At 34.1% G+C, this 21,517-nt stretch overlaps 2 protein-coding genes across 2 annotated transcripts in view; one reads left to right on the plus strand and one right to left on the minus strand.

Annotated features, from left to right (window-relative positions):
* The window catches only part of stg1 (stargazin-like protein), a 273,000-nt gene that overhangs the window by 145,936 nt on the left and 105,547 nt on the right, over nt 1-21,517 (minus strand). The gene's annotated exons all lie outside the window — the stretch shown is intronic.
* LOC136351023 (uncharacterized) lies at nt 7,206-13,512 on the plus strand. Its single transcript, XM_066303251.1, has 4 exons — nt 7,206-7,221; nt 12,861-13,013; nt 13,063-13,211; nt 13,272-13,512. The coding sequence occupies exons 2-4, from the start codon at nt 12,962-12,964 to the stop codon at nt 13,452-13,454; spliced, it is 384 nt and encodes a 127-aa protein (XP_066159348.1). The 5' UTR covers nt 7,206-7,221; nt 12,861-12,961; the 3' UTR covers nt 13,455-13,512.

The raw sequence follows: 21,517 nt of genomic DNA on the forward strand, positions 1-21,517 counted from the left end.
GTCACTGTATGGAATTTTATTTAACGAGATGCGCCAAGATGCCAATTCTTGCTTCGGGATCGCTCAGCAAAACACTACTTTTCGATCTTGTAAGCTAAATAATTATTTTAGTAATTGTAAACGATCTGAATGTGGCTTTGTAGAAATAAATACTTCTACCATTTTTGTGATAAACAGAGTGTATCATAATATAGTAGTGTGTCAACTACAAATTGGTCAAATTCCAATAAATATCATATTTTTGCTTTATCTATTTTCCCAATCAAATGTATGCACAAGTTAATATTAATGACGAATTGTCAAATCAAAAATAGAAAAATTATTCTATTTGAATTTACAGAATTTCGGAATAAAAGTTTAAAACATTAAATTTGTTGTATCAACATACAGCATATCTCGAATTGGGCAGCCAGTTAAGCAACGAACACTTCAAACGATAATATTACTAACTTGCCAATTAAATAATGTACATATATTCAAAAAATGTTTCATTGCCCAAATACGCGTTAAAAACGGCGTTAAATTGTAAATTTTTAAATATAACATTTCTTTCCTTTTTTGCAATATGAAGTTTACATTTTGTGTGTACTCACAATACTCTTCGAACCTACATGGCGATGATTCAGAATTTGTTGCAACAATTTAAAAAATTTTGAACATGATCATTTTTCAGGTATCAAGATCTATTTTGCTAACCCCAACATTCTTGTGGCACGCTACTGTTCTCCTGTTTTCCGAAGATTGAAGTATCTATTCAATTTACAAAGTTGCTCACTCTTTTGCATTTTTCCGCATTTGTCTCCGCTTTCCAGGTACTTGGAAAAGTGTGAAGGAATGCACATAATTTTCCCGTAAGGAATGCATATGCTTCATGCGTTTCCATTTGGATTTTCAGATAAACAATAAATCATGCTAAAAACCAAGTTAATAATCTAATAGAAGTTGATAATTCAAAACACGGTTGAAACAGTTACTAAATTACATAGAGAGTTCAAGCTTCGAAAAAGAGAGAGGGATTAACGTGCAACGAAGAAGTTCAGGGTGTTAAGAGGGATGCTAATCCGTGAAAAAATACCACTTTCTAGATTTTGATTACAAATGGCGAACTATATATTCTAAACAAGTATTCGTCCAAGATCTCATCGACATGTTGACGTCGTCTATTTTTTTTATTTCTCAATTTTTAAACATATTTAATACGTACGATCCTGTACAACAAATGTTTCGGGCATTTAAGTATCGTTTACAAAAGCTCTCGGGATCCTGTATTTGGATGGCTTAAATTGAGCTTATATGGATTATAGTCACTTGCACCACTGAACTTGACACCCTCAAACTCGATTTATTGATTACATTTTTCATGCAATTTTTGCCAATATTCTAGTTTTGAAGTAAATTCGTGTCAAGTTCATTGGTACTACAACTCTTTATGGGAATACTTTTTCTTACTGATTTTAGGCCTTAGTATATTATCATCATTAAGTTGAAAGACACGTGAGCTGTAACTAAAGTTTTATGGTGCCTTTGTGAGACTATTTTTCGTTCCTACATTATGATTATAAGGGTCATGTAAATCAGTAATTAAGGGCTAGGTTAAATGTTACGGAGGGTGTCTCAAAAAACGGGCGAGGCTATAACTCAATTATTTACGAAGGAATTTTAATAAACTTCAAATCAAATAAAATCATACTTTTCAAACTACCAAGTAACGTCAAAGTAGATTTTTTTTAAACTCAAGTTATTCTGCTTCAAGCGTCAACTTTAGAATTTCAAAAAGAACTCCATACCTTTTTTAACATTTTTTGACAGAAAATATTTTTCAGCATTTAATGATGTGCGATAAGTTAACGTTAAAACAACTTTTAACTGAAAATAAATTAAAAATTTTAACAATATGAATTATGTGATCATCTGTATCATCATGGGGCCACATGCGTTATTCTGTGGTCATTTGCATTTAATTCCATCTCATCTTATGGCATTATCTTGTACAAAGACGCCTGGCGCCATGGCTAAGTGACGCCCATATTATACTGCGTGACATAGAAAAGAGAACGCCCTGTACAAATGGTTTTATTTAAATAATTTTTGGTATGCATGTTTGTTACGCTAAAACAAATACTTCATTAAAAAATTGAACAAATTTAATCATTAAAAAAAAATTGTAATTTATCGGTCCTCCGCGATGTCTTATACATTCCTGTACACATCTAGGCGTGGATGTAATGAGGCGATTGATGTCCTCTTGGGGGATCTGATAGTAGGCTAACTGGACAGAATGATGTAACGCGGCTGAGGTTTGTGAGGGATGGAATAAATTATCCAACCTTCTACCTACAGTATCCCATACATGTTCAATTAGTGGGAGGTCTGGAGATTGAGATGGCCAAGATAGCAAATTGATTGCATTTTGTTCAAAGAAGTCCATTGTCACTCCAGCCACATGTGATTTTGCATTGTCTTGCATGAAAAACTAGATTAACAAGAATTTCCAGATAACGCAAGAAAGGAGGTTCCAAGACTTCTTGGACGTATCATTGAGCTGTCATACTGTCTGTAATGAAAAATATAGTAACCTGCTACTATATGCAATAGCACTCCAAATCGTTACCTCAATATTCTGATGAACGCGCCTCTGTATTTTAAACTGAGAATCCCGTCTTTCACCTCGTCTTCTTCTTAGTCTTGCCCGACCATCGTGCATACCCAAACAGAATCTGAACTCATTACTAAGCACGATATTATCCCATTCCAGATTACAATGTATCCTTTCTCCGCATCACTGCAGTTGATTTTGACGATGATTTAAGGTGAAGGGTAACACAAGATGAGAACGGTAGGAAATCAGTTCAAAACTTCTTATTTGGTAATAAATGGTTCGAATCCCAATGAGCCTTCCATACTCGGCAAATCACTGATCTGCAAGCGTCCTCGACAAGACGAATCTATCTCTTAGGGACATAATTCGATAGCGGCGATCTTGACGTTCTGTAATTCTTCGGGATCTTCCTCTGCTTCTGCCCGTTTGCTCCTCTTAGAACCATGCCTGATAACATTTCACTATAGTGTTGAAACTACGGTTCAATCTAGTGGCGATTTCCTTAAATCGCCAGCTTCTCGTAGACCTACTATTCGACCTATCTCGAACTAGCTGAATTAATTAAAAACTCGCTGCATTTTGCTTCTAGGTACATTTAATTAATCTAAAAGCACTTTTTAACCACACTATGCACCAATAAATGATTTTTTGCAGTTATACTGTTAATATTTTATTGCAATATTTGCAGTAAAAAAACCTAACATTCCTGATAACTCGTAAATATATTGATAAATATGGCTGAAAATTTAATCGTTTTTTGTGTACCCATATCTGAACATGCATACCAAAAATTATTTAAATAATTCCATTTTTACGATGTGTTTTCAATGTCACGCAGTATATATCCAGCGTGAAGGGGCAAGATAAAATCGCTGTTAACCATTGGAACCACATCATTTCTCCTCATAATTTTCTGTAAGCAGTTAAGTTGCAAATGTGATTGTTGTAAATTAGTTTTTTAGTGCAATGAAAATAGTTATCAGTGTTTTTATTGCTACAATTATCAAGTATTAGTTTAAGTTAAAATTATTTAAAAATGAACAGTGAATTTATAGATACGCTTGAGGTAATTTCCAAGGTAATAAAAACTTTAGTGAAGCAGTACGTCTTTATTCTATCTGTTTTCATAATAGAACAGCATCTAATCGTAATCAATTTAAAGGGTTAAAGGTAACTTACCGCGCTATGGATCTCTTAAAAAGTCGAAAAAATCATTGGGAAACTACGATGAAAATGTAGATCTCAACATATTCCTTAGTGTTGAAGGAAATCCAAAAAACCCCAATAAAAGAAATTGCTGATACATTGAAACAGTTTTATCTTGTCTCTTCTCGCTGGAAATCATATGAGCGCCACTTGCCCGTGGCGACAAGCGTCTTTATACAGGATAAGGCAGATAGCCTTATGACGATACAGATGGCTACATAACTCATATTGTCTAATTTTTTTTAGTTAAAAATTGTTTGAAAGTTAATTTGTCATACATCACTACATTTAAAAAAATATTTTTTTGTATCAAAAAATGCTCAAAAATATGGAGTTCTATTTGAAATTCGGAAGTTGTCACCTGAAGCAGAAGAAGGCAAGTTCACAAAAATCAACTTTGATGTTGCTTAGTAGTACAAAAAATATAATTTTATTTGGGTGTAATTCATTAAAATCCATTCATAAATAACTGAATCATAGCTTCGCCCGTTTTTTTTCGAAACACCCTGTATTCAAATCTTAATTTCAATTTAACGGTTCCAAACTCTAATTCTCAGACTGGCTCAGATTTGCTTCTACGGAACCTGTAAAACACATCGTGAACTTAGCAATGTAACTATCGCTCCCTAATCGAAACCACAAACAAAACTTATTCCTCCCGACAACCGGAATTCTTGTTTGACAAACTTCTACCGAGGGTTCGTTAGTTCGACACAATTTCAAATTCAAAGCCAGCGCTCCAGAAAACTAATAAACCAAATTAGGACTGCTCCCTTTAATTAGTGCACTAATCGCGTTTAGTGGAAAACATTTCAATTGTGCGCCTCTGCAGTTAATCTTATTTATGTAATTGTTGCTTTTGATCCATTATCCACTTGTTAATGCGCCTCAGCTTACTTTCAGTGAACTTAAATGATGACGTAGTAGCTGGAGGTTGTGAATTTAATTAGGTTGTACATGCTTACTATTTGCGCTCCTAAAGCTGAGTTAATGTTTTTTTGAGAAATTCCCCACAAAAGAATTTGCTAATGTGAGAGCTACATAAACAGTGCACAATTCGTAGTTGCTTCCGTGGGTTATAAAATAGTAAATAAATAAGTAGAATAATTTAAATTGCATTTATCACCTTTAAGATCTGAGCTTTTCCTGAGTTACGAACTGTAAATTAAAAGGGCCGACACATCGTTATTACGCAAGCAAACTTCGCTTTAGTTTTCGCATTACTTCCTTATTAAATTTTAGTTTGAGCTCAGAAACGACTGACGAAACTTCCCTAAATAACTTTAACAAGGATTTTAGCGGTTAATATTTAGACACACGCGGGGGGATGTTCACTTTTTGTGAATATTTTACCATAAATCAGCACCGGTTTAATTTCATTTTAAATTTCAAATTAAGTTCAAGTTAATTTCCATTTTTCTCAGTGGCCACCGGGGACTCTTTCGGCGACGGCGTTGAATTATGTGTAGAAAAATCAGACACACGGCTTAATTATGCAAATTCTTATTTGCGTTAACATTGCTGTTACCCCACCGAATATATTGCACCCACAACCCTCCAAAGCGAAAGTAAATTAGGGACATTTGTTTTAATGGCTTTCTTAACATTTAAAGTAGAATGGTTTTATGTCCTAGATGTGCGGCAAAGTGTTACTTCGCGCACTCGTGCGATAAGTTTCTACTTCCAACTCGCAAATGCATGATGTAAATTTTCCTTATTAGCAATATATGATGCGATCATCATACTTACGATATATTAATTTTTCGCTGAAAACCATCTAGTAACTTGCAAACAAATCAATGAATAATCTATAACGGTATTGTTGTGCAACTCAAAGTTCATTAAACGAGATCAAGAAGATACGCGAAAGTCCTCGAGATAAGTGTCGGCAGAAACAGGAGTTACCTCGATTTTTTAAAGAGATTATTTGAGGTCAATATCTCAATAGCCGTAGAAATCAGAAGAAAAATTCACATGGAAAGTCGATTTGTTTTGAGGTGGCTTACACACACCTGTTTCGTGTTCGTTGCGTTGCGAACCACTCTATATGTCAGAAAAACAATTCTGGTGCTATAGTTCAGAAGACTGATTGGTGTAATTATTACATTTGACTTGAAAAAGTTACTCCATTTTAACCCTTAGAAAATTGTTGCTTAAGCTACATTAGAACTAGAAAAATAACGTTGTGGAACTGCGCATCAGCAAAGTGTTTGTTCTATGGCGATGGACTCGGGAAAATTATTCTGAATTTGCATTTCTGAAAATCTTAGATGTGAATATGAGATGAATCAGGAAAACTATTTTGGAATGGGAATTTCGAACTCGATGGATTAGGTGGCTCAGAAAATTTAAATTGTGGATCTGCACATCAGAAAATTGTTTGATGAAACGATGGCTGACGCAGAATAATTCTGCTGAATTTGTGCCTTTGAGTTACAATAAATTAAAGGTGACTGACAAGCGTGCCTCAGAAAATTTTTTGGGGCGAATTGTCACAATATTTATTGTAATTGATATATCAATTTGCGGACATCATATGGGACTTTTACGTCCTAGGGGTTCACGAAAAAAAGCCCGTTAGGTTGTCAATTTATTTTCATTTATTTCATTTTGTAAATATTCGGTAATAAAAACAATATCATTTTAAAGCGTTAAATTGATAGTAACATTTTTATGTGCTCATCGTTTTTTGCTCCTTTTTGGCAAACATTTCAATATCACTGAATACAGTTAAAAAAGGACTTTTTAGTGTAGAATTTTTCATTAAAATAGCGATTAAAAATGTCAATCGATTAAATAATCGCTGTCCTTAGTATTCAGATGAGACCCTAGAAAAGCCATTTTCAAATAAAATACAACCGTCCAAAGGCTATTATCCTACATTTCTGGCTACGATTTGCAATTAGGGCATAATAAACATTTACGTTTATTGTGTCGTTAAACCGCACGTTTCGTATTGCCTTTCCGTTGCAATGGAAATATTGAGGATTTTCTTTCGAAAACGTTTTTATTGTCGTCGTTAGCACTAAATCTTTTGCTAGTTTATGGTTTTAGTATGCATCAAAGTATCCATTACAAATCGAGATGTTTGTCCAATCTGCTATGAGAGCGTATTAATTACGTTATATTATTTCCCGTGCTTCTCCAGTGCTTTAATGTGAACCAATTTATGTTGACATTCTCTATTTGGATTGGTGTACCAATGCTGAAATAATAATTGATAATAGGAGACAGACAGGTAAGTGAGTATAATGGCTTCAACGTCATAACGTTGAATTGTCACAGTCACTAATGCAGTTTGCTACACATATTTGCTTTGCCAATTAGTTCACTTAGGCAAACATAATGTACAACTGGAAGTGATTAGCAAGGTACAGAACGTAGTGTAGCGTGAGATTACTGCATTACTACCACAGGTAAAGGAATTATCCTGAAACCGTTGTGAAATTCAAAAAATTTGTCTGTGTATTTCAATCGAACTTTCGGAAAGCTCCTAAAAGTTTTTTAGAAAAAAAACCTAGGGTGATCTAGTTTTTAAACGGTAGTTTGGAAACTACATACAAACTTTAGATAGGACTTACGCTCGAAGTCAAATAGATCGCAAATATTGAGGGGTGTTTTGAATAGTATTAAACATCAGATAAGTGCAGGAATAGTCATAGCAAATTGTAACCAATTTTATCATAATAAATCCTTTTAAAACCGTTTAAAGATAAAAACAATGTACAGGGTGGCCCAGAGAAAAGTGTTCGACCTTGAATACTTTCCCTGTTTGTTAGAAAAAACGTTAAAACACGTCAACTTTGATAAAGAGAGGGGACATCATTTGAGGAAAAAGTGTTTTTCGAAATATCATCCCTCGGATCCTGGAAACTATCCCTTTGAAGTTTTCAAGTTAAAAGAAGAATTGTGTTACAGCTCGTTTTATTTTATTCTCTAGATCGTGATGTTTTAATTTTCTTTTATTTTTGGACATCGGTCAAGTAGAAATGAAACAAAAACTAAATAACTTGATTTCGAATATTTTCACTGATATTTTATTTATTTTATTGTTAAAAATATTGAAAATGATCTCCATTAACTTCCACGAACATATACAACTGATCCTTAAAACGTGGTCACACATTATTTAACATATTTGATGTTAATGATCTGTACTCTGCAACGATTCTGTCGTGTAACTCTTCGAGGAAATCAGATTGTGCATCATAGATTTTGGTCTTCAAATATCGCCATAAAAAAATCCGGGGAACTAAGGCCAGGAGATTTCGCGGGCCATTCCGTTGGATCTCTTCAGCCAATTCATCTTTAAAGACATTTTGCATCTAGAAATAGTCGGAGAGCATCAGGGTAATTTAAATAGAGTTTTGGAAATGTCAATGTTATTATTACATTTGGGAGTTCGAGACATTTAGAATCTAACTGCACACTTTCCGCATCTATTAGAATAACAGTCATAGTTAAAACCAAGTGATTTGGTTTTTGTTTAATTTTTAGAAGATCGACGCGCAAAAATAGAAAATAGAAGCTTGACCACGTAGAGAATAAAATTAGCTTTCAAACAAGATATAACATAACCTCTCTTTAAATTTGGAAATTTTAAAGGGATGGCTTTCAAGGGTAGTGGAATGACAATTTGAAAATAAATTTTTCAATAAATGCTATCCCTCTCTCAGTCAAAGTTCACGTATTTTATCGTTTTTTCTTTAAACAACAGGAAAGATTTTCAGGGTGTACATTATGCCCTGGGACACCCTATATATGTACATAACAAGCTCACCTAATTTTGATCTACTGTTAGTTTTTCATTATATTTAAAATTAATACAATGACAAGTTTATATTAAAATTAATGAGCATCGAGAAAAAATTCAGATATTTACTAAAAGTAGTTCTTTGACTATATTTCAGGTTTGAGAAGCACCACTAGTAGCTATGTGGATGACTAGTTTCTTAATGTCGAGAATTCTGTAATGAATATTGTCGGGATGCTACTGAAGAAATCCTCGTTTTGTAAGATTTTATTGTTATATATTATAATTAAATTATATAATAAATGAAAAATTTGTGAGGAATAACTATAGGAGACCATTAAAAAATTTCAAATACCTAAGGACACCAGTAATATACATTCAGGAATCTTTATTGGAGAGCATATATAGAGATCGGTTTGTAAAGGAAAGAGGTATGTAGTAAAAAAGAGATTGAGAAGGTTGATTGCTTCTAAACAAGTTCCTTAAGGGCCTACTCGTATGGCTTCGCCCACCCCCTCTCTGCATCGTTATTAACTGTCCTTAGATTATTCTTTAAAAAATCAGAAAATTCTCTGTAGTTATAAATTTCATAATATATATATATATGTATATATATCAATACTTTATAATTTTTATTACACAAGTGATGAAAATTTTCTCATATTAAAAAACGTTAAGTTTTCAATCTGTGCTGCAATACGGCCAATGTCTAAGTGTGTTGCGTAAGGCTTTATGCAATAAACGATACATTCTGATTTAGATGTCCTAACATCAGTAAAAGCAACAATGAAAAAATAGATGAAATCTTACAAAGGAAAGTTATTTCCCTTTAATAAACCTTCAAGAACAAAATTATGTTTCACCGCACGTCATTTAGATGGTTTCAATATTACATCTTTATCTGCAACAATTACTGTACTATTGAACCATCTCTATCCTCGATATTAAGTTTAAGTGAAACACACATTTCTTTCGCAACTTTTTCTATATTAACTAACACTGCGAAAAATGTTTTGCAGACTAGAATTGGTACTAACCAATAATTTAACGATTATAACTGATAGATAGACAATGGTTAAGGCAATATTTTTAAACAAGTTCACAAAATCTCTCCAATTGGAATTCACAAAAGCGATTTAATCCTGCCACGTGATCGATCTTTTAAGCGCAAAATTACAGGGTATCGCTTGGAGAGCGAGTTGTATAGGAGCCAGACACTCCATCTAAATCAATTTCGATTGGACTTCCTATATTTGTACTTTACTCCGATTCTCCAACAAATACTGACTGATTAATTGATAGCGTGAAACGGCCAGATGAATGGGTATAATTCTGTCCTCTGGATTAAGGGTCTCTCTTTGTAATTCTCTATGAAGCTTCGTTGGAGCTTGACCATTAATGGTCCCGAAAAACCTGTGACGGGGGTCTTTTGCGCGTAAATCCAGCAGACAATTCAAAACTAATTCCCATCAAAGATAATCGTTATGTTAATTGGCCTGCGGAGGCGCATTAATAACGATTACGTTTACTATCTGTTCTTTGGAATCTGCTTAACGACCCCTTCGACTAAACTATTGTCTTCTACTCCATTGATCCTAATAAGGAGCAACCAGCCAAGTGCAAGTAATAGCCAAAGTTGTATTATATTAATTACTTTGTAATGTACCAATGAATGCTTATTTGATTTATAATACAATAACTGACCTACATAACAATGAAAAGTACGAAACACATTTTTTTACTAATTGAAACAAAATCTTCGCTAATATTATTCCCGAAAAATTATTAATTGTTTTCGTGATATCACCCATTTAATGTTCTGTTGAATTCATCTAAAAATAATGGCTTAGAACTTCAGAGATTATAATGAAATAATTTAGTGAGTATTGTAAAAAGCACGTACTCCTATATGTGTTCCTAGTGAACTGAAATAAACAATACTGAAGGGAAAAATATTTGAGAAGTAGTTCTAACATTTATTTTTGAAAACTGAAGAATGTTTAAACATTTTTAGTAAAGTAAATTAATGTTAAATTTGATCGCCTGAGTTATTGTGCATTTTGGTCACGAAATGGTGAATTTTGAAATTGGTGAACTAACCTGAACTAACTTGTTTTTATTTTATAATAATTTTAAGTGATATATTAGATCGACACAAATATATTTATCACGTACTATTACCGAAGGTATTCCTCCAAGTCTCCCGACCAAAAATCGAGAAACTAAAAAGGCATGGTAATAAAATTTTCGCCCAGGAATCGAATTCTTTGTTTTTCTACAACATAGGAGTTAGTGTCAATTTACTACGACTACAATGTTCACAAATGGATACTCTATAAATATATTACTAGCTGCTTCAAAATACAAAGTGTTTTGAAACACCACATCGAGATGACGACGTATATTCCATTCGATAAAAATCCTGCACAGGAATGCGACCACCGCAAGTACCTAACTTCTACAATAATTAAAAACCGCGTAAAATCGTCGAATTTGACGCACTCTGTACATCGTAGATTACCTACAAATTCAAATTCCTCTAATATTTTTGCATTTCGAAACTATTTAATCTGCTAGAGATATCTGTAATCTTGGAGGCCAAATCGAATTAAAAAGTCAAGAAAAATCATAAGATCATGATTTTCATTAAAAAACTAATCACTCAAACAAAGCATTCAATTTCAACAACATTTTCTATTCTTTTAAAACCTCCTTTTTCCAATCCATTTTCTCTCTGATGCATTCAAGAAAGAAAATTAAAATCCGTGGCATGTTCGAATTTATATAAATTTAAAATAAGTCAGTCGAACTTATTTGCCTTCCGTTAGATATCGTGACGTTATCTTAATTTTTAAAATTTCTAAAACTTAGAAAATGCACCCAGGGCTCGACAATTTTTAAATTTAATCCCAAAACCAAATTTTGCAGTAGTAAAAGATTTGCATTGCATAAGAAAAAAAACGGCAAGTAGGTAAAATGGCACGAAATTATGATTATTAAATGTATGCATTGAAAATTAACATTTTAAATATGAATAAAACCTATCAAAACTTGAAGAAAACTAGGAAATGCCACTAACTCCAATAACTGGTACAGAAGGTTACGCTTCAGGGTTGAGAAATGTTCCACATGTATCAGTGGGAGGCCGGACAGTTACGGGTTTCGTGTTTGTTCGCTCTCATCAGACGATTGCTGGCAAATTACCTCGTATAAAACCAAACTTCAACTAGACTAGCGTTAATGAGCGCAAGTCGATGAAAAAATCTTAAAACATATTTAAAACTTTATTGCCCTACAACTACGCCGATAAAAGCATTATAACGTCCGGTCATACATGATATTATTTTGTGATGTAATATAATCACAATCATTCTGTAATTTGGCTTTACATCCGCGACAGTCCATTATTAATCTAAAGATAGGAGGTGATCGTTAAGATTGTACTCTTTGAATTTCGCTGCTTTTTTACATTTTATTAAAACATTTGTGCAGGACGTAACAGGACCTGACTGAAATTGTATATGTCATAATTTCATAGTAATTCATCCTTAAGATTAAAAGTTTTAAAAATTATTTCTTCATGGCGATTATTCAGAATTCACACGAGAATTTCTTTGTTTTTGGGCCTAACTATTGTAGTTCCTACAAAACTTCCTTCGTAAATTTCAGCCAACATTACTACCTAGTCCTCCTCATGTTGAGCTTGAATGTACATTAAAATTTCTCTTCCGGTGGGAATGGTAGAGACAGTCTATCCAATTGTTCATGGAGTCTTGTTTTCTCAAATGAAAGGAAATGGAGATATTTCGAAATGAATATTAGCTGAATACCTGCAGAAGAAATCATTCCATGTACAGAGTGAATTTTATGATGAAATTTGTGAGGTAGTTAAAATCGATGATGCACATTTACATTATTTGTTTGTAACAATATATTCACTGAGCCATATAAAGTAATTGACCTAGCAACACCGTTAATTGTCGTTTTGCCTGAATAATGTATTCCCTGATGTTGATTTAGATATTGACTAAAATTGCTCTAATTGATGCTTCTGTATCCAATAAAAATTATAAGTAATTTCCTTTGAAATTAACATTAATTAAAATTTTCCAATTCAGCTTGAATTGTTCATAAATACCGTTTGTCGTTTATTTTGTTATTCAAAATGGGATTGTACCTCTCGAAATTCTTTGATTTTTGAGTATACACAATTCTTAAAAGATTATTATGCAAAAAAAGTCAGTCAAACCCCACATATTCCATTTATTTATCACACTTAATGCTAAATTATTACATTGTTAGAATTGCTTGCGGCCCCCCTTTCATTTATTGCTATTTGGCGGCCGGCAAAACACTTTTCCGTTAAAGGTTTCGGTGCATTTCGTTCCAACCTCCTCGCAGCTATGAAGAATTTTATGATTTTTCTGTTCCTCGTTGGCTTTCTCCCATTGTCAGGTAAATATACAAAAATATTCATTCAGCCTCAATTAGCCATTATTTTTAGAGGCGCTGGAGGAAAATTGCACAGACTTTCAAGGTAAAATAATAGAACATGGGACGCTGTATGTTCCGGGACCATCTGTGTGCTCCATGTGCGTCTGTTACCATAGCGAACCCAAGTGGTGTATGGATATTTATTGCGACCCTCCTTATGTAAGTTTGCTAATAAATACACCGAAAAAGGCCAATATTATTTTAAAAAATATTTTATAGTTTTGTAAGAAATTCAGAGTTAAGGAGCGCTGCTGTGAGGTCGAATGTTTGGACCCACCTGGTGATATTGCGGCCAAAATGCTGCAGGAGCATCGGCGAAGATGGAAGAATTCTGCCAGCTCCAGGGTTTTAAGCCATTATGTCTGTATAGGATTTTTGGGAATGTTGATTACGTATTATTAGAATTTTCGTTTTTGCGAGAAAGCTGGAAAATCCAAGTTAATAAAAATTTTGCAAATTATCTGAATCTTAGGAGTAAAGTGCTTCGTCTTTCACATCAAATGATTTGAAAAATCTCCATTTGAATCCTGCGTGTTAGGCGCATTGAATCACGCAATCATCTTCATTTTTTACTGCTCCTAGGTTATTTTTTACGTGCCCGTAGTTTATTTCTACGTGCTCGTAGTTTATTTTCCATGTGCCTCCAGATTATTTCTCACGTACTCGTAGTTCACTTCTACGTGCTCGTAGGTTATTTCTACGTAAAAAAAAAACGTGACAATATAGCTTCCTGTTTATTCCAACTCTCTCGTCATAACCCTTTATACTCGAGGTTAAATAAAATCTACCACCAGGACCCTTACCTCTAAAATTTGCGTTTCCTCTACGTTTTGGATAGATTCTCGGTTCCTCTCGATGGGCTCGCATCACGACTGAAATTATTATTAAATCTCAGCCTTCCACCATTATCATATTTAATTATAACCCGAACTGTTGAAAGACCCTCTGACCTCTTTTACCTGGAAGGTTGAATTACATATGGAAAACTAGCCTGGTACTAGACATATGCATGTAGAAATTTTACTGTCTTTGGGACCCCTGATGGTCTCACTTAACGACTGATAATTTCGCATTTTTACAATTTTTTTTATTCAGCGTTATTTAGACTATTTAAGAAAGAATCAATAGCAAATTTCGTTAGTGATCCTCAGTGTATTAACTAGTTTTCAGAACCTTTCGGTCGCGTTAATATCAAATCAATCAAAAGGTATTCCATTGATATCCCGAAATCATCAATTGAATTCTAGTTTAGCTTTAAAGCATTTCATGCCCAATTTGATTATAAAGAGCACTTTAAGATACTGTTTGGCAGCCATAAATTGATTCATTATGGACCTGGTATAACAAAGCAGGTAAATTTATAACATTAGTAAACATGAATAGTAAATTTACATCAGAGGATAGAATTTAGCAAGTCAATTAGAGAGTTCGGAACAAGCAACGAAACTTATTATATCAAGGAATCTGACGTTTCGATCATATACATTCGTACGTACCGGGTGAGTCGGGAGGATCGTGCCAAACTTCAGGAGCGTGTTGTACATGAAAAATAAATGTAAAAAAACTCAAATGTTGTTATCCGATTTTCGTTTGTTTACAAGTTATAGCGTAAATAAAATTAAAACATAAAATTAAAAAAATTAATAAATTTCATAAGAAATTCCATAAATTAACGTTTGGATATCATAGTAAATGTTCAAAAATATTGCCATTAACTTGTAAACATTTTCGGCTTCGTCTATGAAGAGCATTCGTTGCGCTCCTGATCGTTTCATGTCTTTCTTTAATAGCAGCTGCAGCATTTCTAATGCGTTGAATTAGTGCATCTTGAGTGTCCACTTTCACTCTGTACACTTCAGTTTTAAACCAACCCCACAAACAATAGTCTAGTGGTGTGAGGTCTGGAGACCTTGGAGGCCAACTAGTAGGGCCACCACGACCAATCCAACGTCCAGAAAAGGTACGTTTATGGTAAATAGAATCCTAGTTAAAAAAATTTATTTACGCTATAACTTGTAAACAAACGAAAATCGGATAACAACATTTGAGTTTTTTTACAATTATTTTTCATGTACAACACGCTCCTGAAGTTTGGCACGATCCTCCCGACTCACCCTGTATATACAGAGATCGGAAAAGTCTAAACATATTTTTATAAATAGATTGAAGATGTTTTGAAATTAGTTAGAAAATAAAGTTATGCATTTATAATGTTAGAAAGTGTCTCATATACAATAAAGCTAAGCTTTTGTTGATAGATTTCTAACTAATGTTGACTGATAAGTTATAAATACAGGATGTTAGAGAAATATTTTTCATTAATTTAATCAATGATTAAGAACATCATTTTGAACAACAAAGTTTTCTACAACAAAGGTGAAAAACCTAATGGTTTTTCCAAAAAAAAATTCTAAAAGTCGTAATTGAAAAGCTATGTAAGCTATAAAATTTTAATAAAATGATGAAAAACGTACTTGACCAATGTCGATTGTTTGGCGTCTAACAATAAAAGCTAAAATTATTCAGCAATAATATTGTTGAAAGCAGTTTAAAACTTAATTAATAACTAATGATACAACTTAAGCGGTAAAAGTAAACATAAGCAGCAACGCCGCACGGAACGTAACCGAAAAACGGCGCTTATTTTTGTTATGATTATTTTTTGCAATTACTTAATACCTGCTAACTGATAAAACATGACCTTTTATTGGTACGAAATTCTATTTGGACATACTAACAGTACCTACGTGAAAATGAGTTCCTTAGACGAGTATCATGAAAAGCAATTTGCTTTACGGAGAGGTGTCACAAAATCCAAAGATTACGTTAATCGTTATCCAGTAGGGAAACTTCCAATGCGACAAATGGAATTTTTCATCGTATACAGGAAAATTGGTTAAAACGCCTTCGTGCATGCATGGACACAAATGGTGGACAGTTCGAACGATTAATGTAGTAAAAGCCATAACAATATTTGTGTTTTTGATTGTGACATGGATGGTGTAAAATGTGTGACGTAACAGGGTATACTTATTACAGATGGCAATCATAATTTGAAGATAAGTGGTTTTTCAATATAGTAAAATACGAATCACACAATGTTTAAATTTTAAATGTAAAACCTATCGAACCCAAAAAAACCCGTATGAAAATGCATACCTAGTTGGTTGCGATTATACAGGGTGGCCCATTGAAAACGAAACAGAGGCATTTGCGGGTACTTAGAAATGTATATTTGAAAAATGCTCGGACACGTAAACTTTATATTCGAAGGGGACACATTATAAACGTATACTCGCTCCTTTCACTGCAACACCCTAGCCGGGGTGAGTTAAACCTTTAAAATCTTAAATGGAAAGTATGGTGGAGTAGCACCTTGTTTGAAAGGTCTTTCGATTCTCGTTATAATGATACCCAAATTAACTAACTTTTATTCAGTAGTTTTCGAGAAATTTGGAAAAGTGTGATTAAATTGCCAACAAGTGGAATGCTCTGTTAAAATCGTAAATTAGGAAAATTAATAGTAAAACATTAACAAAAGTTCTTTTAATTGATACGATACTCAAACTGTTCACCATTAGCTTCCATACAGTAATACAAGTTTTGTTCAAAACGAGTCCTAACATTTTGAAGCATCTGTGGAGTTATCAGACGGCATTCATTAACAATTCGTCATCGCAATTCTTCCAGAGACTCCGGTTCTGTTGCGTAGATCTTGCTTTTCAAATGGCCCCATAAGAAGAAGTCTAACGGAGTCAAGTCTGGAGACCTAGCCGGCCACTCTATAGGACCTCTTCGCCCAATCCATTTTTTTTTATTATTCGAAAGCAATAACAATTGGTGAAATAGTACAACTAAACTTAATGTGGTCAGTTTACAATTAATAGTCACTACTGATTATTTTCCTAATTTACGATTTTAACAGAGCATTCTACTTGTTGGCAATTTAATAACATTTTTCCAAATTTCTCGAAAACTACTGAATAAAAGTTAGTTAATTTGGGTATCATTATAACGAGAATCGAAAGACCTTTCAAACAAGGTGCTACTCGACCATACTTTCCATTTAAGATTTTAAGGGTTTAACTCACCCCGGCTAGGGTGTTGCAGTGAAAGGAGCGAGTATACGTTTATAATGTGTCCCCCTCGAATATAAAGTTTACGTGTCCGAGCATTTTTCAAATATACATTTCTAAGTACCCGCAAATGCCTCTGTTTCGTTTTCAATGGGCCACCCTGTATAGGGAGGTTTCGAAAAGAAATTAACACGACGTGACGTTGCCAATTCTTAAAAGATTTTTTTTTTGAGAAAATGTTGTATTTACGACCCTTATTCTAAGGAACTCTTTTGTACCCAATTAGGTTCTTAATCATTGGTTAAGTTTATGAAAGTTATTTCCCTAATGCCCTGTATAACTAAAAACGCTCTTCTTTTAACTTAATAAAACATTGCCAGCCACCAAAAAAGACTAAGTCTAATACAAAGTGTGGCCTCTGGGGTTATTAATTACAGCCCTAATTCTATCGTCCATAGTCAAAATGGCATTGTTGATTTCCGCCTGTGGCATTCTTCCCCATTCTTCCTACAACAGTTCCCAGAATCGAAGGAACGTTGGCCATTTGCGGTGAAATTGCTCCTTCAAGCATATCCCAGACGTGCTCAATTGGATTCAGATCTGGCCATTGTGCTGGCCATGGTAATGAGGCTATTTCTTCGTTGATCAACCAGTCTGTCACAATACCGGCGACATATGGACGAGCATTATTATATTTGACGCGAAAGTTTTGGCTCGCTTTACCAGCAAATAATCGTGCTTTAGCGTCAAGAATGGTATCAATGTACTGTCGAGCTGTTGAAAATCGATTTGGAAAAACAAGGGAGGTTCTGTCGTAAATCATTATTGCGGCTCATACCATAACCCATAATGATGTATCACATCGAAATGAATAGATTGTCTGGACATGGCGTGAACAGTCATCATTTCCAGATGGTCCCCACACTGTTATTCGGTGAGAACCTGTGTGAAATCCAAATTTGAATTCGTCTATGAATAAAATTGTAGCCTAATCAGTTCAATTCCAATTTCGAGATTCTTCACACCACTGTGATCTTGCAGCGCAATTGCCTCTGGAACGAGATAAAATTCTCAGTGGTTTTCGACTGTGAAGATTGGCTTCCTGTAAAAAAATTTTGACATTATCTCAACCTATAGTCACGTGGTGCGTCCATTGTGAGTCTGCTGCAAGTTCAGGTTCCGTGAATGTAGGTTGCATTATGTTAATACTAAAAATTGATCTTGCTCGAATCTGCTAAATACCAGTTAATATCGAAAGAATGAAATGGGATCAACGTGATCGTTTAGCATAGTACAAAATTCTAACTTTTCCTCATCTGCAAGAAAATTGTCTATTTACATTTGGATTTTATCAATAAATTGAAATATGTATACAGAGTGAGGACTTGTACCGATATATGCTATAAAAATTACAATAGAAATTACGATATGATTAAAAAAATTGTAAATTAGAAAATAAATTAAAAGCCTAAAAAACTAAAAAAAACTATTGCTGAAGTGGTATTATAATTAAGTGTGATGTGTTTGTTGGAAGTTTTTTGCTGCACATTAAAAGTACAGTTTTAGCTTAATATTTAACATCAAACATTTAAACATTTTTGAGATATTGTTTACATGAAATTTGTAATGCTTATCACCGTATAAAATGATCCAGCCATGCTCAACGTACTACGTCAGCACAAAATTAATCACGTTATCAGCGGCAGAAGAGGAGATGATACGTTTAGAAACTAATTAGCTAATTATTGCTATCTTGTCTGGGCAATTTTAAAATATAAAACAGGGTATCACAATGTAATAATCTAAAAATCGAAAAATCAATCTCATTTTCTTATTGTGTGTTGAGTGGACAAGTTTGTGAAATTATCCAATCAGTCTAAATGATATATTTTTCCCATGAGGTTGCGGTAAAGCAGCAACCGCCCACATTTGCGAGCTGAAATTAGCGCTTTCCTGTACCGGTAAAACGTTTTATCATGAATCGCGTCAAACGTTTTTGTAATTATCTGACATTGACATGTGTGCGGTAATTTTCTTAATGTGTACTGCGTGACATAGAAAAGAAAACACCCCGTAATAATGGGATTATTTAAATAATTTTTGGTATGCATATATCTTGCACTAAAACAAATACTTCATTAAAAATTGAACAAATTTAATTATTAAAAAATAAAAAAAAGGATAATAATTTCTCGGTTTTCCGCGACGTCTTATACATTCCTGTACACGTCTAGGCAGGGATCTAATGAGGTAATTGATGTCCTCTTCAGGGATCTCATTCTAGGCTAACTGGACAGAATGATATAGCGTGGCTGAGGTTTGTGAGGGATGGAATAAATTATCCAACCTTCTATCTACAATATCCCATACATATTCAATCTGTGAGAGATCTGGAGATTCAAGTAGCCAAGGTAGCAAATTAATTGCTCGTTGTTGAAACAAGTCCATAGGCACTCTAGCCACATATGGTCGTGCATTGTCTTGTTGCAAAACTGGATTGATCAGAGTTTCCAAATAAGGCATGAGATAAGGTTCCAGTACTTCTTTGATGTATCGTTGAGCTATCATACTGTCGCTAATGAAAAGTAAAGGTGGCCTGCTAACATATGCAATAACACCTCAAACCATTATCCCAATAGTCTGATGGACATGCTAACAGTAAGGACAATTGAGGATCCCGTCTTTCAATTCGTCTTCTTACTCTTGCCCGACCATCATATATACCCAAAGAAAATCTGGACTTATTACTAAACACGATATTGTCCCATTCCAAATTCCAATGTATCCGTTCTCTGCACCACTGCAGTCGATTTTGACGGTGATTTTTAGGGTGAAGGGTAACACAAGATGAGAACGGTAGGAAATCAGTCCAAAACTTCTTATCCGCTAATAAATTATTTAAATCACAATGGGCCCCTTCCACACTCGGCAAACCACTAATTCGCCAGCGTTCTCCACGAGACGCACCTATCTCTTATAATTCAAAAGCGGCAATGTTGGTGTTTTGTAGTTCTTCGGGATCATCTAGTACCTGTGCTTCTGCCTGTTTACCCTTCTTGAAACCACGACTGACAACATCTCCTTATAGTATTTATCCTACGGTTCAATGTAGTGATGATTTCCCTCAATGACCGACCAGCCTCTCGTAGACCTTCAACCTCTTTCAAACTCGCTCAATAGGTGAAAATTTCGGTGCACTTTGCGTCTACCCATCTTTGATTAATCTAAAAGCACTTTCTAACCACACAATACACCAATAAACGATATATTGCAGTTATATTATTAATATTTTATTGCAATTTTTATAGTAAAAAAAAAACTAAAATTCTTCGTAATTCGTGGATGCATAGATTAGTATGGCTGAAATTGTCATGGGTTTTGGTGTTCCCATATACAAACATGCATACCAAAAATTATTTAAATTAAACCATTTTTCAGGGTATTCTCTTTTCTATATCACGCAGTATAAACAAAATAAAGATGTTATAGCACGCTAGTATTTAATTGCACAGCTATTACCGTTCCCGATTGGTGGTCGAACTCCGCTTCGCGTCGCTCATTCAAATGCAAATAGTGTGCAGTAAAATAACATTTTCCGCACTTGCTAGATTAATATCGATTACATAGTATCATTAACACTATCTCTTCGTTAAATGATAAAATTATGAAAATCTCCTGTTTCATTACTTGGAACACAAAGGCGGCTCTAAAAACGTGAGGCAAAAATCCGTTTTTTCTTTTTAAAATTGAGTGCTGCTTAATTCTTTCCATTGGCTAATTAAGCGCGCACCAAAAATGGTTATTTGGCACTGTGATACATTCACAAATTATGTAGAAATTGAACATAAAGGTCGAATTGCTCCACAATCATCAACCAAAATCAAATCGCGCAGTAAAGATGATGCATTGCTAATTAGATATGAGCTTCCCATTGTTAGTTTAGCATCTGCTTTATCGGAACCTATTTAGTTAATTAATAGTGCGGCGTCAGTTTGCTGCACTACTACTAATTATTATAAAGCTGACGGATGAAAATAGCCGTAAGTTTAATCAAAAGTTGTTCCCTTTAATAAACTGAAAGAAAGAATAGTTTGGATGCATTATTGTTGTTGGACGGCAGTTTGAATAAAATATGATCAGCGAAAATAAACCACATCAACATTATGCGTTTTGTAAAGAAATACGTCTGGTGCATTTCTCAAATAAGATTTCGCCGCAGTAATTCAGCGCATCGTTAGCTACATTTCAAAGAATAGCGATGGCGAAGTTCGAGCTGCTAAGACGAGCTTTTCTATTTTAGGTCACACAACCATTAGAAAATCCTCTCCGGCATTCCAGCTAGGACAATATATATTTGATTTTCCGTCTCATCCTTAAACAAGATTCGAT

The sequence above is a fragment of the Euwallacea fornicatus genome, chromosome 4 (assembly GCF_040115645.1).
Source record: "Euwallacea fornicatus isolate EFF26 chromosome 4, ASM4011564v1, whole genome shotgun sequence".
Lineage (NCBI taxonomy): Eukaryota > Metazoa > Arthropoda > Insecta > Coleoptera > Curculionidae > Euwallacea > Euwallacea fornicatus.

What these genes read in the sequence shown, in the direction of transcription:
- LOC136351023 (XM_066303251.1), top strand. Translation starts at nt 12,962, where the DNA reads ATGAAGAATTTTATGATTTTTCTGTTCCTCGTTGGCTTTCTCCCATTG. An exon ending in TGGCTTTCTCCCATTGTCAG is followed by an intron (nt 13,014 to 13,062) that starts GTAAATATACAA and finishes CATTATTTTTAG; the next exon opens with AGGCGCTGGAGGAAAATTGC. An exon ending in TTTATTGCGACCCTCCTTAT is followed by an intron (nt 13,212 to 13,271) that starts GTAAGTTTGCTA and finishes AATATTTTATAG; the next exon opens with TTTTGTAAGAAATTCAGAGT.